The sequence below is a fragment of the Notolabrus celidotus genome, chromosome 23 (genome assembly GCF_009762535.1).
Source record: "Notolabrus celidotus isolate fNotCel1 chromosome 23, fNotCel1.pri, whole genome shotgun sequence".
Taxonomy (NCBI): domain Eukaryota; kingdom Metazoa; phylum Chordata; class Actinopteri; order Labriformes; family Labridae; genus Notolabrus; species Notolabrus celidotus.
This window is the reverse complement of record NC_048294.1, coordinates 1,483,259-1,502,903: the sequence shown is the minus strand read 5'-3', so window position 1 is coordinate 1,502,903 and position 19,645 is coordinate 1,483,259. Positions and strand designations below refer to the sequence as shown.

The following is a 19,645-nucleotide window of genomic DNA, read 5'->3' as shown; positions in this document are numbered from 1 at the left end:
GAGAGCGCTCAGACAAACATCAGCTGAGTGCTGGAAACACTGAATCACATCGGGTTTGAATAGAAAATAGGGGCTACCAGCGCAAAAAAATGGCGGCAGTGGACACAGCACCTAAATGTTTTGTAGTTTAAGTAGAAAAAAGAATCAGTTAAAGGGGACATATCACGCTTTTTTCATCAACATATATTGGTCTAAGAGGTCCCCAAAACATGTCTTTAAAGTTTATGCTCAAAAAAACACTTTGAAATCAGATTTTGGTCTGCCTGAAAAACCCTCTTCTTCAGCCCTCATCAGAACACTCTGTTTTCCCTCTGACCACGCCCCCTCAGGAAGTGGATGTGCCTCGGCTCTCCAGCACGTTGATCTAATGTTTACATGTTGGCTGAATATACACGGCTGCTCAGAGATCACGTTACTTCAACCCTCTGAATCTGATCCTGACGGAGAGGCGCCTGTAGCAGGACCTTTCTGAAGGATTGGTCACAGATTTAGTGTTTCTTGTTGTTTTATTTATCAGTATGTAGACGTGTGTCTTGGTACACAGCTACGAACATGTAGCTATGTGGCTATGCTAACTAGCGCTAGCACTTATCCATGATAAATAAAAATCATCCACTAGATCTTCAAATCTGCAGACGTGGGGAGTAAAACCGACCTTTGTGTTTATTAAGACAGCCTACAACTAGCATGCCTCCCTCCTAAGCTCCTTGTTAGCACACATGTGTGCAGGGAATGAAAAACGGAGGAGGGGTTCAGTATTATTTTATACAGTCTATGGGCTGAACAAGCTCCGAGCTCTGACTCCGTGACAGACCGGATATTGTCGTGACGTAACAAAAACACGGAAGTCTGAAACGGCTCGTTTCACACACATTTACAGAAAGGTGGAGAAATCAGAACAGGGGCAGAATGGATTTTTTTCATTCTCGGGGGGTTTGTAGACAGGGACACATATTTCAGGTAGAGAACCATTAAAAAGTCAATTTTGCATGATATGTCACCTTTAAATAGAAAAAGTTCACGTGAATCAGGTCCTCCTGTTACTTTGCAGCATATTTTTAAAATTACTCAATCAATCAATCTTTATTTATAAAGCACCAAATCCAAATCACAACAAACGTTCTCCTCAGACTCTTTCCAAACAGAGCAGGTCTAGACCGTACTCTATGTTCTATTATCAACAAAGACCCAACATCAAGACCGGATCAGATCCAGTCCCATCTTCCAGACAGGACTCAGTCTGATCTCATCTTAATCCACCATGAGCAGAGCACTTTGCAGCATTTAGCAAGTTACAGTGGCAAGGACAAACTTCCTTTAACAGGCAGAAACCTCCAGCAGGACCAGACTCATGTTAGACACACATCTGCTGAGACCGTGTTGGAGAGAGGGATAGAGGGAGATGAAGAGAGAGAGAGATTACTAATAGCAGTAGCTGTCAGCTGGAGTCTGGAAAGTCCACAGCAGGAGGATGTCTACGGCATCTCATTATGGGACGAGAGACAGTTTAAAGAATGTTTTTATGAAGCCTTCCATAAAAACATGAATCATATTTCCTCTAGTTTACCTGTCGTCGGTCTGATCACTTGTAGATTTGGATGATTATGGCCCCAGCTCAACATAACATGTTATTGTTAATGACTTGTTTCTGTGTAGTTCTTAAAAATAACTTGTTGTTCTAGTTTTAATTCGCTGTGAATCAGTTTTTCTAGTAAAATATGTTCTTTCCCTGCATACAGATCAGATTGTCTTCATTAGTTTGATGTGAGATACAGTCAGATCCATGTCTTATCAAACCAAACCAGCCTCTCGTGGCTTCAGGTCGCTCCTAACAGGTTGCACCTTCTTTAGAATAACATCCGAGGCACCATGCCTTATATGGAACAGACACCAGGCACACGTCAGAGGAGAGACAAGGCACGAGCCCTCTGAGAGTATTCTCACTGAATTATGATCACGTGGGCCAAAGTTTACTTATCATATAACAGCCGCACCCTGAAGGCTAACAGAGTCCTGGAGGGCCTGACGCAGACTTCTTCATATAACACTAAAAAGGTCCAGTTGAGCTGAATCTGCGTCTCAAACTCACTCCTCATGAAAAACTAACAGTGAAGTCACAAACTCAACTCAATACTGAGGTTCGTCCGGTTTAACTTGATTGAAAACTGCGAACTTCGACTACTATGCAAAAAACGCACCAACAGCATCAATGATTCACACAACAGAACATATGATCACAAAGTTCTACTCACATCAATCCAGGAACTTTCTTTGCCTCCTTGTGTCTATTTATAATAAAATATCAGGAGATTATATTTCAGTGGCAGCATTAGAATCCGCAGAAGTTCCCCTTTAGTTTACTTTCGGTTTCATGCTCCTCCCCCCTGATTACTTTATAACACCGACACAGTCGCGGACTTCCGTCGCGGAGTTCAGTCTGTTCCAGATGAGTTTACTAGATCCATAAATCTTTATTCCCTGGGTTCATCAGAACTATTGCATGTTTCACTCACTACAACGTTAAGCTTACTACTTTTATTGTTGTTTCTGTAAGTTTGTTTTAGAAACAGTGAGCTACTGGTTTAATTTTGACATGCAGAGCAGCAGACACAGACCTCCAAGTGATGTGGAGAAAATGTTATACATCTTCTCTTCATGCTTTGCTGTAAAAAGTATGATAGAAGTTTAATTTAGAAATACAGTTAACAAAGTTTTGATGATGCAATTTAATTTTGTGTCAAAGATGCAGCCAGGAAAGAGACCACTGACTCTGATACGGATTCAGATGACAGCATCAGTAGAAACACCTGCACCCAGTCAGCCATGTGCTGCACCTAAAGGTCCCAAATGCAGACTATTGATTATTAACCCACCATGTAGCAATATGTTATTTGCTCTTTTGTATTTCTCACCTGATAGAATGTAGTTTTATATCAGTTCAGTTTTTGTGATAAAGGATCAGACTTGGCCACCTCAGGATGTTATTACATCATTTACATTACTTAGAGATCTGTTCAAGAAATGCTTTGTAGTCTACATAAGATACTTATGCTTTGAAAATAATTCTGTCTGATATGATATCTTATTTTAAAAAAGTCCTTATAATTACACTCACTTCCTCTTCATCACAAAAATACAAGAGCATGAACAAACCAATACTTTTAACTTCTGCTGCTCAAAATGTCAAACAGGTGATCATACAGCAGAATCTTATTTAACTGGTTGCAAAAAGTAAGACATGCAAATGAATGTATAAGATTGAGTCTATTGTGCACCACAGAATATCTACTCTGAGTAACAGAGTTCAGAGGAATGTTTGGGTTGCTTAGCAACAGTCCAGTCCAGTTGTGGAACTACAGCTGTAAGTTGTCTATCATTACTTTTTAATAAGCAGTCATGATAAATGTTATTGCTCTCTCTGTGAGAATGTAATTTGTTCTGATTATTTTGTGACCACTAATGTTTGCTATAGAAGCTTGTGGTATGACTGTCTGGCAAACCTGGATTTACTTCCAGTGTGCATGAAGCAGAGAAAAAGTCTAGCCTTCATTCATTTGTGTAATTAAAGAAAGATGAAGACATCAAAACACTGTCTTCTGTACTATCTATGACAACTGAGTGTAAGTACCTAATGGTCGAAAATGTTGAAGTCGGTGCTGCCTTCATTTCTGTTGTTTTTAGATGGCCCCCCTGATTTAACTGTTGTGCCCCCCTGTGCCCCCCACCTTAAAAAATCTCGATCCGCCCCTGCCAGTGAACCATTCATCCAGATGTGACGTGAGTTGATACAAATATGAATGTCTGTTAGAACTCAAAGAAACCTGTTTTATTTGTGACCTGTTGTGTTCTTGTGTGTTTAGTATTTTGTCTTGTTACTCTCTGTGTGATGTCCTCTGGTCTTCAGTTGGTTTTCAGTGTTTTATTTTGTAGAATAGTCTTGTGTGTTAAGTTTAGTTTTACTTCCTGTGTGATTCTCTTCACCTGTGCCTTGTTGCACCAAAGCGCGACTGATGGTCGAGCAGAAAGTCAAAGATTCCCTCTTACAGTTTGATGGGTCAGTTATTCGGGGTACTCAGTTACAGTTAAAAGACTTTGAGCTGATTTTATTTAGTGTTGTGAACATATTTCTCCTAAGTATATGAGAAGAAGAGAAGATGCACCAAAGATTTTTTTTAAATTTTATTTTCAAACATGCAGGCCACAACAGAAAAAATACACACTGTTAACCCTGTTACTGTGTATCCTTTAGCATGTTGTTTCAGACAATACCAGTTTTCAGTTATCCTTCAAATACTGAAAGGTTAGTTTCATTAATGCTGACCAGAAATGAGGAGATTGAAAACTAAATAATGTAACTCGAAAACAACGCATCACAACCTTTACATGTTTCCATCAGAGTGTAATAAATGACACCATGAGTAATAATCCAAAACGTTAGCTACCTCTAACTAAACCCACAAGAGCCCTGCATCTTTCTTGGTGGACTAATCTTAGTCAATTCTAAAAACCCTACACAGCTACTTATTAGCATGTTTCTGTTAGCTAGCAGACACAAGTCACAATGCGGCATGCTAACACAATACAAAGTCAACAAAAAGCTATCAGTATTTTCCCCCTCTGCTGTTCACTACACTAAGGTTACACAAAGTTAACATAGACGCTAAGGTTTCACAGACAGATACCCTTCAGTAACAGATGCTAATATGTTAGATGCTAATACACTATAACATTTACGCTAATACATTTGATTATGAGCAACAACGTAGAAGCGACCAGTAACATATCACACTGTTAATAAAAAAACATTAAGAAAAATAGATTCATCAATACACTCTGGAATAATAATGAGACATGACAGCAGCAAATGGTAAAGAGTCGTACCTGCTACTGCTGCGACAAGGATTATGGCCTCTGAACATGGGGTGCGCGTTAAACCGCTTGATCAGTGGCGCCCCCTCTCTTCTTTTTTAAGCTGTGTTTTTTTTGACATTTTTTTGCTTTATTGGATCAGAAAGCTGAAGAGAGAGAAACAGGAAATGTGGGGAGAAGGGAGTGGGGGAAGACATGCAGCAAATGGTCGAGGCCGGGAGTCGAACTTCCGACAACTGCGACAAGGACTATAGCCTCTGTACATGGGGCACGCGCTAGAAGCGCAACGTCGGCTGCGCCCTTTTTTTTTTGTTGTTGGTTTTTTTTAAGTTGTTTTTTTGCATTTTTTACTTTATTGGATAGGAAAGATGAAGAGAGACAGGAAATGTGGGGGAGTAGAGAGTGGGGGAAGACATGCAGCAAATGGTAGAGGCCGGGAGTCGTACCTGCGACTGCTACAACAAGGACTATAGCCTCTGTACACGGCGCGCGCGCTTAAACCGTCAGCTGCACCGTTTTTTTTTTCTTTTCTTTTTTAAGTTGTTTTTTTTGCATTTTTTTACATGTGGAGCAAACTTAAAATGCTTGGCGGTCAGCGGTGCCCCTTTTTTCTTTTTTTTAAAGTTGTGTTATTTTTAGGCATTTTTTCTTTATTGGATAGGAAAGCTGAAGAGAGACAGGAAATGTGGGGAGTAGAGAGTGGGGGAAAACATGCACTAAATGGTCGAAGCCGGGAGTCGAACTTGCGACCACTGCGACAAGGACTATAGCCTCTGTACATGGGGCACGCGCTAGAAGCGCAACGTCGGCTGCGCCCTTTTTTTTTTTGTTGTTGGTTTTTTTTAAGTTGTTTTTTTGCATTTTTTACTTTATTGGATAGGAAAGATGAAGAGAGAGACAGGAAATGTGGGGGAGTAGAGAGTGGGGGAAGACATGCAGCAAATGGTCAAGGCGGGGAGTCGAACCTGCGACCACTGCGACAAGGACTATAGCCTCTGTACAAGTGGAGCAAACTTAAAATGTGTGGCGGTCAGCGGTGCCCCTTTTTTTTTTTTAAGTTGTGTTATTTTTAGGCATTTTTTTACTTTATTGGATAGGAAAGCTGAAGAGAGACAGGAAATGTGGGGAGTAGAGAGTGGGGGAAGACATGCAGCAAATGGTCAAGGCGGGGAGTCGAACCTGCGACCACTGTGACGAGGACTATAGCTTCTGTACATGGGGCGTGCTTAAACCGTCAGCGGCACCATTTTTTTTTTCTTTTATTTTTTAAGTTGTTTTTTTTTGGCATTTTTTACTTTATTGGATCAGAAAGCTGGAGAGAGAAACAGGAAATGTGGGGAGTAGAGAGTGGGGGAAGACATGCAGCAAATGGTCGAGGCGGGGAGTCGGACCTTCTACCGCTGCAACAAGGACTATAGACTCTGTACATAGGGCGCACGCTAAAACCGCTACGTCAGCGGCGCCCTTTTTTGTTTTCTTTTTCTTTTTTAAGTTGGTTTTATTTTTGGCATTTTTTACTTTATTGGATAGGAAAGCTGGAGAGAGAGACAGGAAATGTGGGGAGTAGAGAGTGGGGGAAGACATGCAGCAAATGGTCGAGGCGGGGAGTCGGACCTTCTACCGCTGCAACAAGGACTATAGACTCTGTACATAGGGCGCACGCTAAAACCGCTACGTCAGCGGCGCCCTTTTTTGTTTTCTTTTTCTTTTTTAAGTTGGTTTTATTTTTGGCATTTTTTACTTTATTGGATAGGAAAGCTGGAGAGAGAGACAGGAAATGTGGGGAGTAGAGAGTGGGGGAAGACATGCAGCAAATGGTCGAGGCGGGGAGTCGAACCTGCGACCACTGCGACAAGGACTATAGCTTCTGTACATGTGGAGCAAACTTAAAATGCGTGGCGGTCAGCGGTGCCCCTTTTTTTTTTTTTTAAGTTGTGTTATTTTTAGGCATTTTTTTACTTTATTGGATAGGAAAGCTGAAGAGAGACAGGAAATGTGGGGAGTAGAGAGTGGGGGAAAACATGCAGGAAATGGTCGAAGCCGGGAGTCGAACTTGCGACCACTGCGCCAAGGACTATAGCCTCTGTACATGGGGCATGTGGTCAAACCGCTCGGTCAGAGCCTCCCCTCTGTTATTCTTTTTTAAGTTGTTTTTTTGGCATTTTTACTTTATTGGATAGGAAAGCTGGAGAGAGAGACAGGAAATGTGGGGGAGTAGAGAGTGGGGGAAGACATGCAGCAAATGGTCGAGGCCAGAAGTTGAACCTGTGACAGCTTCAACGAGGACTATAGCCTCTGTATGTGGGGCATGCTTAGACTACTAGGCCAACAGCTCCCTATCTGGGTAAAAACTCTTAAGATATCTGTATTGTCATGGTACGGTGTAACAGTGAAATTTGTAAGGAGCAGTCCTCCAGATGCCTAGAAAATAAATAGTCTTGAGTAAAGTATTTAACTAAAAGAAGATAAACAATAGAATTAAACTTATAAGTTCATTGAGATAAACACAAGATAAAAAAATTAAAATTAAATGATCTAAACACAAGCCCCTTGGAAATGTTAATACCGATAACACACGGAACACAAACCTCCTAATTTAACAAAATATGCAGATACACACTAAACGTTAGCTGTACACGTTTATAGATGATAAGATGATATTCGGAGCAAAATGGAGCTGTTTCAAAGTTCAATGAAGAAGGTTCGTCAGAGTCAGTGTCACGGAAACACAACCCTGGGGATTCAGTTCATGTCTAGGCCTTCCGAGGCTCGGGTGCCGGTGCATATATTTGGCTGTTGGCTAGAGGAAACGGTAAAGCATGGACTTGCACCGCGTTGGTCCTCCTCCAGCCTCGACCCAGTTGTCCAGCTCTGCCTCCTTGACTCTGACTCTCAGTAAGACGCAGACTAAACTCAAAACAAAGGCCAAAGGAAATCTTCGGCGTCACCCTACTTCTACCAAAACTCTAAAGATGGCCTCTGCTCTCTTGGCGTCTCACAACTGTTCTGTATCTTCTCATCAACTTGTCCACACATCCCAATTCATACCAGTGTTGACTAGTTAACTTTTTTCCATTGCTTAGCGCTGCTCGAGTGGCTGCTTGTTGCAGCAGCTCTCTCTTTGTTGTTCTTTTTTCATATCTGTTTAGTTCTCTTTGTATTTGGAGCCCGTCATGACTTTTAATGATTCATTTGTTGGCCATAGACACCAAACTGTCTACGTTTACAGTTGTGTTTTTGCTATTTTTGTTCCTGTCTGTGTCCGGAGATCCTGCGTGTATCCATGGTAACATTGTTTACATACGAGATCAGCTGTTAGCAGCCTGTAGCATGTTGATGCTAAACGATGCTAGGCCCGTTGTTCCCTGCAAGCTGAGGAGAAGTAGACAAGGATGATGTGCTGGTACTGAGGTGCAAGCTAAAAAAGACAACATCGACCTGTCCTTCCACCCACCGTTATGGGGAATGTAAGATCTATCTACGATAAGGTGGACGAGCTAACCCAACACCAGAGGGAATACTGGCAGAGTAGCATCATGCTAACAGAGCTAACACTGGACACGAACGCCAAATTGGAAGGATTACACCTGCTGTGGGCGGACAGGATACAGGAGAGCAAGACTGAACTAACTAGTGAAGAAGGCCAGCTCAGTCTTGGACCCTGTGGAGGTGGTGGCTGACAGGAGAATTATGGCCAAGCTGTCGTCTTTGATGAACATTTCTTTTCTATATAGATTCTTGTTGGAATTCTTGTACTGTACACCTTCTTGTTTCCTTCACCTCCTCCAAAGTGTAACTACACGTTGAAACAGCACGGACCACAAGCCCTGTGATTGGTTTGCTGGGCAGCATGCTGTACCCTTCATTTACAATATTTCCAGAATCCATCGACCGTATTTTCCCTCTCCTCCAACCTCTCTTCTCTATTCTTCTTTGTAAAAAATGTTGTATGAAGCCTGACCGGACATCCACATGCATATTTACACCCTGGGACGCTCGCCTGAATGACGTGACATTCACGTTTACAGACTTAATGATGCATAACAACCAGGGTGGAGTTCAACAGCAGGATATAGAGGCTCACTGAACTTTGTTTTGAAGGTATGGAGGCGGGTTCGACTGTCAGAGGAAACTCTGTAGAACGACAGAGTACCAGCCGGCCAATCCAGGTACACTGCCACCCAACTAGATCGGGAGCAACGGGGAGCAACACTGATTGTCTCGTCCCCGTGCAAAACAAAACAACCATCACTGGAGCAAGTTAGACTCCAAGATGGGACATCCTGTCCCAGCTTCCAATCATCCACATCCCCTTTCTCATCAGTGGTTTTGTATGTTAACCCAACTGTGAAGGGCTTCAACATCTCAAACTCAACCTCAAAGTAGTGGCGCTCTTGTAGACCCTGCTGACACAGCACTTGTTGGCGCTGACCGGACCTTCCTTCGGCGGCACTTGGGAATTGCTGCTCCTCTTCTTCCCAAGCTACCTTTCTGTTATCTTCGGAGAAAGTCAGGTTCTTCTGGGTGGCTTTGGGGTCAAAGGTCAGCTCACAGGAATCTGGGTTTAAAAAAGGAAAGGCCTCAGTACAACAACAATTTCACAAAGGTTTGAAAGCTGTGTCAAATGTGGATCAGAACAGATTTGACTGGTTTGAAAATAATCTAAACCCTATATTGATTTGAAAATAGAGACATTTCAAATGTTGAAACTGAAAAACTTTGATTTAACCAAAATATGCCAATTTCAAATTTGATACCAGCTACACATTTCAAACTGTTGTGTCACAGAGTCATGTCTGTTTTTAATGCAGTGACTTCCACTACAGAGTCATGTCTGTGTTTAATGCAGTGACTTCCACTACAGAGTCATGTCTGTGTTTAATGCAGTGACTTCCACTACAGAGTCATGTCTGTGTTTAATGCAGTGACTTCCACTACAGAGTCATGTCTGTTTTTAATGCACTGTAGCCTGAGGGCCTGAAGATCAGGTCCATCCAGTCTTGGTTTTGGCAAACATGATATTTAGCTTCTAACAGATTATTTGTGGTCCGCAATTCAAAAAATAACCAACTTACATTTCTTGAATCCTGGGGTCATCCTTTCAATTCCTCCATGATCAACCCTGTTAGAAAACACAAGGATTAAAACATTAAGGCAAAAGCAGTTGGAAGTAACTTGTGTATTGCAGCAAAGAGCAATCAGCAATGTGTGGAAGACAGCAATGTGCACAGTTGTTGAAAGAGAAAAAGACAGTCATCAACTGGTGATAAATTTGAGCTAATGTGGGCAGTAGGGTGGGAATTGATAAGATTTTATCAATGTCAATGCCATTGTCGATTCTGCTTGTCAATCCAAGTCCTTATCAATTCTCTTAACGATTCCTGAGTATTTTTTTGAGGGGAAAAAAAGTAGTTCCTCAGTCTTTCGCACCAAAAGGAACCATTTTATTTTTTCCAAAATTATATCTGCACAAGACTGAACATGAACATATTCAACTTGAACATACTGAACAATAGGTAGACCTCATTCTCGGCTGTGTGACTCCGGACATGGCCCCTTGAGCCTGAGGGTAAGCGTCCCGATTCCAAAAGGGGAGAGTTAGGCGGGGTTGACCTCCCCGACGCGAACATGTTCACATGGAACCCTTCTTCACTTCAGCCAGACGAGAACCCCAAGGTTCGAGGCCAAGTCGACAAATGCTTCAGCATATTAGAGGTATTTGCACCTAGGAGTTCTGCGTTGCAGAGCGTGTGATGTAATGCAACGTACCGCGACGTGACGTCATGCTGGGAAATTAATCGTTAAGAAGAATCGATAACATTTGAGGTGTACAATTCCGATGGAATTGATCAATTGGAACCGGTTCTAAGTCTGATCCGGTTTTCGAATCCCACCCCTAGTGGGCAGCCACCAATTTCTGACCCCACTGGTGTAATTGGCCTGATTAACTCATTAAACCCATTCGGCAAGTAACGGGTGCTACCTTTGGACCTTGCCGGTAGCATTCTCTCAGTTCAGTTGGAAGAATTATGATGATTACCTGAGTTCGCTGAGCTTGTACTGTGGATCTTCTTTCAGCTCAGTGAGCATCCTCTCTCCTGAGACCCCCACATTGTTGTAGCTCAGGTCCAGCTCAAACAGATGGGAGGGGTTGGACTTGAGAGCCGAGGCCAGATAAGCACAGCCACCCTCCGTGACCAGACAACCTGACAACCTGGAGAAACAGAGTGGTTTGTTAATCAACATGCAAGGGTGGGAACGTACTTCTAGTTGTGAGTGTGTTGCATCCTTGTGAAGTGAAATGGAAAAAAATACCTCAAAATCTTCAGTTTGCAGAATTTACTCAACAGTCCGCCACAGAGCAGCGACACTCCTGAATCTTTCAGGTCATTGTTGCTCAGATCAAGATCTCTCAAAGGTAGATAGGGGAACTTGAGACCAAAGGCCAAATGTTCAACCCAGTCTTCTGTCACTTTGCAGTCCGCGAGTCTAGAAATGGAAACAAGGTAAGAATCAACCATTTAAAGAGACAGAAGGAAGTATCTAAGAACACAGTTCTTATCAGGGTTTGAGGATACCTTTTTCAGAACATACAGGCTGTCCAAACTTGGGATTGTATGTAGCCAGAGATGAGGATTTACATGTTCCAGTCAGGATAAAAGGAATATTAAAAGAGAATATGATTCATATTTCAGAGAAAGTAGACTTACATAGCCTTCCTGCTGATCCTCACGGCTGGTATCAGCCTTCTTCTTCCTTCATCTGTTGTGTTGAAACTCTTCAAGTCCAAAACCTCCAGATCGTCCTTCGATACCTGAAGCATGTAAGCCAGTGCCGAGCAGTGCAGCGGAGTCAGCTCTGTTTTGGAACGTTCTGGTGATCTGAGAAATTCCTGGATTTCATCTTTGACTTTGTGATCTCTCATCTCCACCATGGCCTGAAAGAGGATGATGCTACTGTCTGGAGGGAGGGTCTTCCTCCGTATCGCCTTGAGGTGAGTCAAGATTTTCTTGTCCTCGTCTGGGCCTGGTGATGTCAGCAGACCCTGAAGAAGTCTCCGGTTGGGTTCGACTATGAGGCCAAGGAGGAATCGCATGAAGAAGTCCAGATGGCCATTCTTCTTCTCCAGCACTTTCTCAAGGGTCATCTTCAGAAGATCGAGTAAAGAGTGTTCCTCATCCTTCAGGTCAAGGAACTCGCTAAGCTCTTCGGTTTTCTGATTTGTGAAACAGTCGTAGACAAAAAGTGCTGCGAAGAACTCCTGTATGGTCAGGTGCACAAAGAAGAAGATCTTCTCGGAGAAGACTTGTTCTTCTCTTAGAACTTCTGAGCAAAACCCGGAAAAGATGGTTGCCTCTTTCACATCGATGTCACACTGTTCAAGGTCTTCTCTGTAGAAGATAATGTTGTTGTTCTGCAGCTGGATGAAGGCTAGCTTGCCGAGTTTCAGGAGGAATTCCTTGTGGTTCTTCAGAAGTTGCTCTTGTTCTTCTGTGTTCTTGTCATATTTTCTGTTCCTGCGGGTTGTCTGAGCAAACAAGTAATGTGCCATCATCTCTGTAAGAGTTTGAGGGGGTTCAGCTTCCTCATCTTCCCTAAAGATCTCCTCAAACAACACAGCAGAAATCCAGCAGAAGATCGGGATCTGGCACATGATGTCGAGACTCGGTGACGAGTGAATGTGTGAAATTATTCTGTCAGCAAGGCCTGGGTCATGACTGCATCGCCTTCTCAAGTACTCCTCTTTTTGGGGATCACTGAACCCTCTGATCTCTGTAACCATGTCCACAAACTCTGCAGGGATCTGATCAGCTGCTGCTGGACGAGTCGTTATCCAGAGTTTGGCATCTGGAAGAAGGTTACCCTTGATGAGGTTTGCAAGGAGATTAGCCACAGATGTCCCTTCAGTGACAGATGTTACCGGCTTGTCCTTAAAGTCTAGTTTAAATCGACTTTCATCCAGGCCATCCAGGACCACTATGGTTCTGGCTTTCATGAGATCCACTGAATCCTTTAGTTCTTTGAGAGCAGGGTGAAACTCAGTCAGGAGCTCCAGTAAGCTTTTGTCACCTTTAATCAAATTGAGCTCTCTGAAAGAAATACAGAACACCAAATGGATGTCCTGGTTCTCTTTCCCCTCGGCCCAGTCAAGAAGGAATTTCTGCACGGAATAGGATTTCCCGATTCCTGCCACGCCCTTCGTCAGGATTGTTCTGATCGGTTCCTTTTGGCCGGACAAAGGCTTGAAGATGTCGCTCAGGTCAACCTTTGATTTAGGGGATCCTGGTAACGATTTTTGTTTGATGTGTCTGAACACATGTTCTTCATGCAGCCCTTCACTCTCTTTATTGGTGATCAAGAGCTCGGTATAGACGCTGTTGAAGGCCCTCTTTGAGTCACCGTTACCTTCAGATACTGAAGTAAACTTGAGTCTCATCCTTTCTTTAAAAGTCTTTGTTTTCCGAGAAGGTCTGGCCACTGAAACAATCATAAGCACATCAAATTTTAACTATTTACCAGAGCGACATGTGACCACATCACTCTCTACACAAAAACATGTCAGACTATGATGTAATTCAAAACCTGAATGATTAAGTATGGATCTATACTCAGTGTGAGTATGGTATCATTAGACGTACAGATACTTTGACAGTGAGTGTTTGATCTTACCATTAAGTGTCTCTGTAACTCTTTGGGGTTTGGATTGATATTTGGGTTTCTTTCCACACCTCTTGCAGGGGTGGTCTTCTGGTGAATCATGCTGGTCCAGGTCTGTGCCGACACACTGTTTGCATGACCAGTGTCCACACATATACTGGACTGGATCCCTCAAAACCTCTGTACATACTGAACAGCTGGAAAATGAAAAGACATAAAGTCTCATTAGAAAAGGTAGCAGATAAATCCCGAAAATGGAAACCAGAGCCCTGATATTGGTGGATTCAAGAAGTGGTTTGCTCGTTGTGCCGACAGATGACTAATCTCCACAGGTTTGCCTTAAAAATGTTAGTCCTGTCTCAGCTCCGCCACGGCAGTGGCTGTACTTACACCGGTTCCGCTCCGGTCCATATTCAGTAATCCGGAGCCCCCTTATGTTGCGTTCACGTGAATACAGACTATTTGCGTGATTCGCTCCACCAGACCACTACTTGTGTTTATTCGTGTCTCTACATTGACTTTACATGTAATTAATTTGCGATTTTTTGTTCTCTGAGTTTGTAAAACTGTCTTTCAGTGAAGGTATCATTTTAATCTAATTGATATTCTGCGGTGCGAACATCATTTATTGGTTCACCATCAGCCTATCTCTAATGTTAAATAAACTCACTTTCATATTCTTAAATATGCTACATATTGTATGTATTTGGCAGATTACAATAATTACCTTTTTTTGCTTTCATGACCAAAAACCAGAGGCTCGAACATGGAAGCAGAACTCTTTAAAGAATCAGCCCATGGTGCTGCAGACTCAGGGTCCCTGAAAGGAGTTCACAAAAACACTGATTATTTTTCACACATTAAGACACAGGTTTGAACTTTACTGCACCACTCATAGAAACATCTTTGCACAATTGTATTATTAAAGTTAAGAGGGTAGCTTGAAGGTATTATAAGTATATATTTTAAGATCTCGGTCAGCTCTGCCCCTTTGTTCAGAACCCGTCCAGAGAAGTGGAAGCTACAATATCAAACTTTGACTTTAGAACCTCCGTCTGCACGGACTGATCAGCTGATAAACACTGAAATATTCCTTTAAATCTAATTACCTTTGTTTACTTTCATCTCCAAAAACCAGCGGCTCGAACATGGACGCAGAACTCTTTAAAGAATCGGCCCTTGGCGATGCAGACTCAGGGTCCCTGAAAGGAGTTCACAAAAACACAGATTATTTTTCACACATTAAGACACTGGTTTGAACTTTACTGCACCACTTATAGAAACATTTTTGCACAACTATATTATTCAAGAGAGTAGCTCAAAGGTATTATCAATATATATTCTAAGATCTCGTCAGCTCTGCCCCCTAGTTCAGAAACCGTCCACAGAAGCGGAATGGCAGCAACAATATCAAAAGTCTCTTCATGCTAACAGGCTAACTGTTGTGTTGCTCATAATGATACCTGCCTGTCCGTCTGCTTCTATGGTGTCATCCGTGATGAATGGCATTTGTCTTTGTGTTACTGCCCTCTACTGGTCTGGTGGTGTAGTGCATTCGGTTTTTTTTCTCCATACATCACTGGCCTGATTTGTACATCTACCTGGGACTTCAGCCCGCGGTTAAAACGCAGACAAAGTAGTTCTGGGGCTAAAAGACCCCAGAACTCTCGGTCGAAATGCACCTAAACTAAATATTTTAGTCACTGGGGATCTAATATTAATTCCTAAATATCTCATTCCTTTGGACTGCCACAAAAAGGGAATATCTGCAAGTTCCATCTTGAATGTGTTAGAATTGAAAGGTATTCCCTCACTCTTATTCCAGTTAATCTTGTAACCTGAAAAACTACTGAAGAAAAACTGCAGCTGGTAAGGAAGATGTTGATCTACTAAGAGAGAGCCAAATTACCATCTGTGTACATGTTCAGTTTAAAACCATGTCCACATAGATTCACACCCTGTATACCCCTCCTAGCACCTATTGCACAGGCTAAAGGCTCGAGCAAATACACGTCCAATGTTCCTCCATCTGCAGGAACCTGAAACGGCCTAAAAATACTGAAATGTTCATTTTAATCTAATAACCTTTGTTTACTTTCATCACCAAAAACCAGCGGCTCGAACATGGACGCAGAACTCTTTAAAGAATCGGCCCTTGGCGATGCGGACTCAGTGTCCCTGAAAGGAGTTCACAAAAACACTGATTATTTTTCACACATTAAGACACAGGTTTGAATTTTACTCCACCACTCATAGAAACATTTTTGAACAACTATATTATTCAAGAGAGTAGCTCGAAGGTATTATCAATATATATTCTAAGATCTCGTCAGCTCTGCCCCCTAGTTCAGAAACCGTCCACAGAAGCGGAATGGCAGCAACAATATCAAAAGTCTCTTCATGCTAACAGGCTAACTGTTGTGTTGCTCACAATGATACCTGCCTGTCCGTCTGCTTCTATGGTGCCATCTGTGATGAATGGCATTTGTCTTTGTGTTACTGCCCTCTACTGGTCTGGTGGTGTAATGCATCCGTTTTTTTTTCTCCATACATCACTGGCCTGATTTGTACATCTACCTGGGACTTCAGCCCGCGGTTAAAACGCAGACAAAGTAGTTCTGGGGCTAAAAGAGCCCAGAACTCTTGGTCGAAATGCACCTAAACTAAATATTTTAGTCACTGGGGATCTAATATTAATTCCTAAATATCTCATTCCTTTGGACTGCCACAAAAACGGAATATCTGCAAGTTCCATCTTGAATGTGTTAGAATTGAAAGGTATTCCCTCACTCTTATTCCAGTTAATCTTGTAACCTGAAAAATTACCGAAGAAAAAACTGCAGCTGGTAAGGAAGATGTTGATCTACTAAGAGAGAGCCAAATTACCATCTGTGTACATGTTCAGTTTAAAACCATGTCCACATAGATTCACACCCTGTATACCCCTCCTAGCATGTATTGTACAGGCTAAAGGCTCGAGCAAATACACGTCCAATGTTCCTCCATCTGCAGGAACCTGAAACGGCCTACAAATACTGAAATGTTCATTTTAATCTAATTACCTTTGTTTACTTTCATCACCAAAAACCAGCGGCTCGAACATGGACGCAGAACTCTTTAAAGAATCAATACTTGAAACTGTAGACTCATCGTCTCTGAAGAGAGGTAAAATAAAAAACACAAAACAAAAATTATTTCTCTCATATTACATGAAAGTTTACATTTTTTGCAGTGTCATTGAATCAGTTTAAAACCACTACAAGGTTTGAAACTACTTCACCATAACTTTTTACAGTGTGTTTTTCCCATTCTCAATGACGTCAAAGCTGCCCTTTTATGATTGGCTGTTACAGTACCCGCTCTCCTTCTCTCTCTTGGTGCTGATTGGCTGTTCAGACACCACAGGCGAAGAAGTGCTGAGCTTCCTCTTCTTTCTCCTCTCAGACATCCTCACAGCTGCAGCGGAAACACGAGACACTTGAGGTGAGAAACAAATACAACATTTTTAACATGTTTATTATTTATTATTATTATTAATTTATTATATTATATTATTATATATTATATTATATTATTTTATTTCTGCTTTTTAAGATCAACAATGAAGAAGAGCGAACTGTAAGAGTAAATGTTCTACAAGTTACATGAAACAGCTTATAACTGTCCAAGTTTATCATTTTCATGTAGACTTATTTTACTGTGACTGCTTATTTCAAAGTTCACAATCAGAGTTCACAGAATAACAATCTGTGGTGTAAATATTAACACAACTAATATGAGATCTTTGAACTAGGTATAAAATGCATTTTTATTATTATTATTATTTCTAAACTTTTTGGAGTAATCTTTACACAAAAAACATTTTCAATGAAGAGACAGAAAAATATTTCCCGGCTACATGTTTTGTAAGTGAAATTGAAGTAGACAATTTAAATTTAAATTTAATAAAAGCACATGTTAACATTTAGATTTAACATTTAACATTTAGATTCAACATTTCACATTTAGATTTACAATTACACATTTAGATTAACATTTAGATTTAACATTAAGCATTTAGATTTCACATTTAACATTTTAAAATTGAGATTTAACATTTTACATTTAGTTTTAAGATTTTACATTTAGATCTAAAATATAAAATGTAGTTTTTTATTTAAAATTAGATTTAACATTTAGATTTAACATTTTACATTTTTAGATATTACATTTAGTTTTTTATTTAACATTTAGATTTTACATTTAACATTTGGATTTAACATTTAGATCTCACATTTAACATTTATATTTATATTTAACATTTATATTTATATTTAACATTTAGATATTACATTTAGTTTTTTATTTAACATTTATATTTATATTTAACATTTGGATTTAACAATTATTGTAACTTAAATATATTTGTCACAACAAAATTAAATCTGAAGATCACAAATATTTCTCTAAATGTGATTTTAAAAAGTGACTTTTAAAAATTCACACTGCTATTTTATTACGATTTTACGGAAGAGGATTAGGGCCGCTGAAAAAAAAATTGAAGGTAAAATTTTTTTTTTTACTATTATTCTGAGAAAAAAGTCAGAATTCTGAGAATAAAATCAGAATTCTGAGATTAAAGTCAGAATTCTGACTTTAATCTCAGAATAATAATTTAAAAAAAAAAATTGACCTTTAATTTTTTTTTTCAGTGGCCCTAATCCTCTTCCGTACATTTTGGAGTTTGATGTGGAGAAATGTTGCTGATATTTTCAGTGTGCATAACTTTACAAACAACACCCCAGCCCTTCTAGCTGACAGGTCTCTACTACCAAGTTGAACCTTCTTTAGTTTGACATCAGAGGGTGCGCACCCTGCATTATATGGAACTGACACCAGGCACACATCGAACCCTCTGGGAGTGTTCTCACTGAATTATGATGACGTGGGCCAAAGCTTACTTATCATACAACAGCCTTACGCTGAAGGCTAACAGAGGCCTGGAGGGCCTGACGCTGACTTCATATAAAAAGATCCAGTTGAGCTGAATCTGCGTCTCAAACTCACTCCTCATGAAGACTAACAGTGAAGTCACAAACTCAACTCCTCTCTGGAGTTACACTCAGCTGCTCTCTGTGGTTCATGCGGTTTGACTTCAGTGCGCATATCAACACCAAGGACAAAACTGCGCACTTCGACTATTACGCACAAAAAGCGCACCAACAGCATCAATGACGTCACATAAAGCGACCCATGATCACAAAGTTCTACTCACATCAATCCGGGAACAGTTTCTTTGCCTCCTTGTGTCAATTTATAATAAAATATCAGGAGATCATATTTTAATGGCAGCAATAAACTCCTGGGGAGTTCCCCTTTACTTTACTTTCGGTTTCATGCTCCCCCCCCCCCCCCCTCCTCTCTCTCTCTCTCTCACACACACACACTGTAAAAAGATCCCGGACTGAAAGCTCTCCTTGGATCTGCTCTGTGCAACCCAAAGGTAGACTACACCTGAGACACAGACATGTTTCATGGAGCTTTAGCGCCGACTACTGGAGGAAAACCAGTAAAACTGTACCAGATATTTCATCTTTTCTTTCCTTCTTCTTTTCCACTTTGGAACATTTTCATTATGTAGCCAAGAGAAAAATATGAATACATGTTTGTTCTATTAAAAAGGTTGATGAATAAGATTTTAAAAGGAAATGTGTTGTATATTTTAAATTAAAGTAAGTTCATGAAAAATAAATCATAAATGCGTTGATGTATTTTCTTTCATTTATGTTGTTAACGATCTGTAAAATCCTGCCCGGGGAATGCTCAGAGTTCCCCTTGTAACACTGGATTAACACTGGACCTGATGTTCCTGTACCCTCCCTTGTTAAGAAGACGAGTGGGGGGAAAGGGAGCGCGAGATTGACAGACGGATTGGGGCAGCGTCTGCAGTGATGCGGACGCTGTACCGGTCTGTCGTGGTGAAGAGAGAGCTGAGCCAGAAGGCAAAGCTCTCAATTTACCGGTCAATCTACGTTCCAACCCTCACCTGTGGTCACGAGCTGTGGGTAGTGACCGACAGAACGAGATCGCGAATACAAGCGGCTGAAATGATCTTTCTCTGCAGGGTGTCTGGGCTCAG

At 41.1% G+C, this 19,645-nt stretch overlaps 1 protein-coding gene and 1 long non-coding RNA gene across 2 annotated transcripts in view; one reads left to right on the top strand and one right to left on the bottom strand.

Moving 5' to 3' along the window:
- The window catches only part of LOC117807327, a 31,728-nt gene extending 14,735 nt beyond the window's left edge, over positions 1-16,993 (top strand). The window contains exon 5 of the long non-coding RNA XR_004629948.1: positions 16,881-16,993. This is a non-coding gene — a long non-coding RNA (uncharacterized LOC117807327). The remainder of the gene's footprint in view (positions 1-16,880) is intronic.
- LOC117807323 (NLR family CARD domain-containing protein 3-like) lies at positions 6,645-18,885 on the bottom strand. The gene is made up of 12 exons (XM_034676573.1): positions 18,782-18,885; positions 16,884-16,983; positions 16,590-16,682; positions 15,613-15,705; positions 14,637-14,729; positions 14,255-14,347; positions 13,540-13,724; positions 11,580-13,347; positions 11,185-11,358; positions 10,910-11,083; positions 9,945-9,991; positions 6,645-9,427 (listed from the first exon to the last, which is right to left on the bottom strand). The coding sequence occupies exons 2-12, from the start codon at positions 16,973-16,975 to the stop codon at positions 8,892-8,894; spliced, it is 3,348 nt and encodes a 1,115-aa protein (XP_034532464.1). The 5' UTR covers positions 16,976-16,983; positions 18,782-18,885; the 3' UTR covers positions 6,645-8,891.
- Positions 18,886-19,645: the final 760 nt, after the last annotated feature.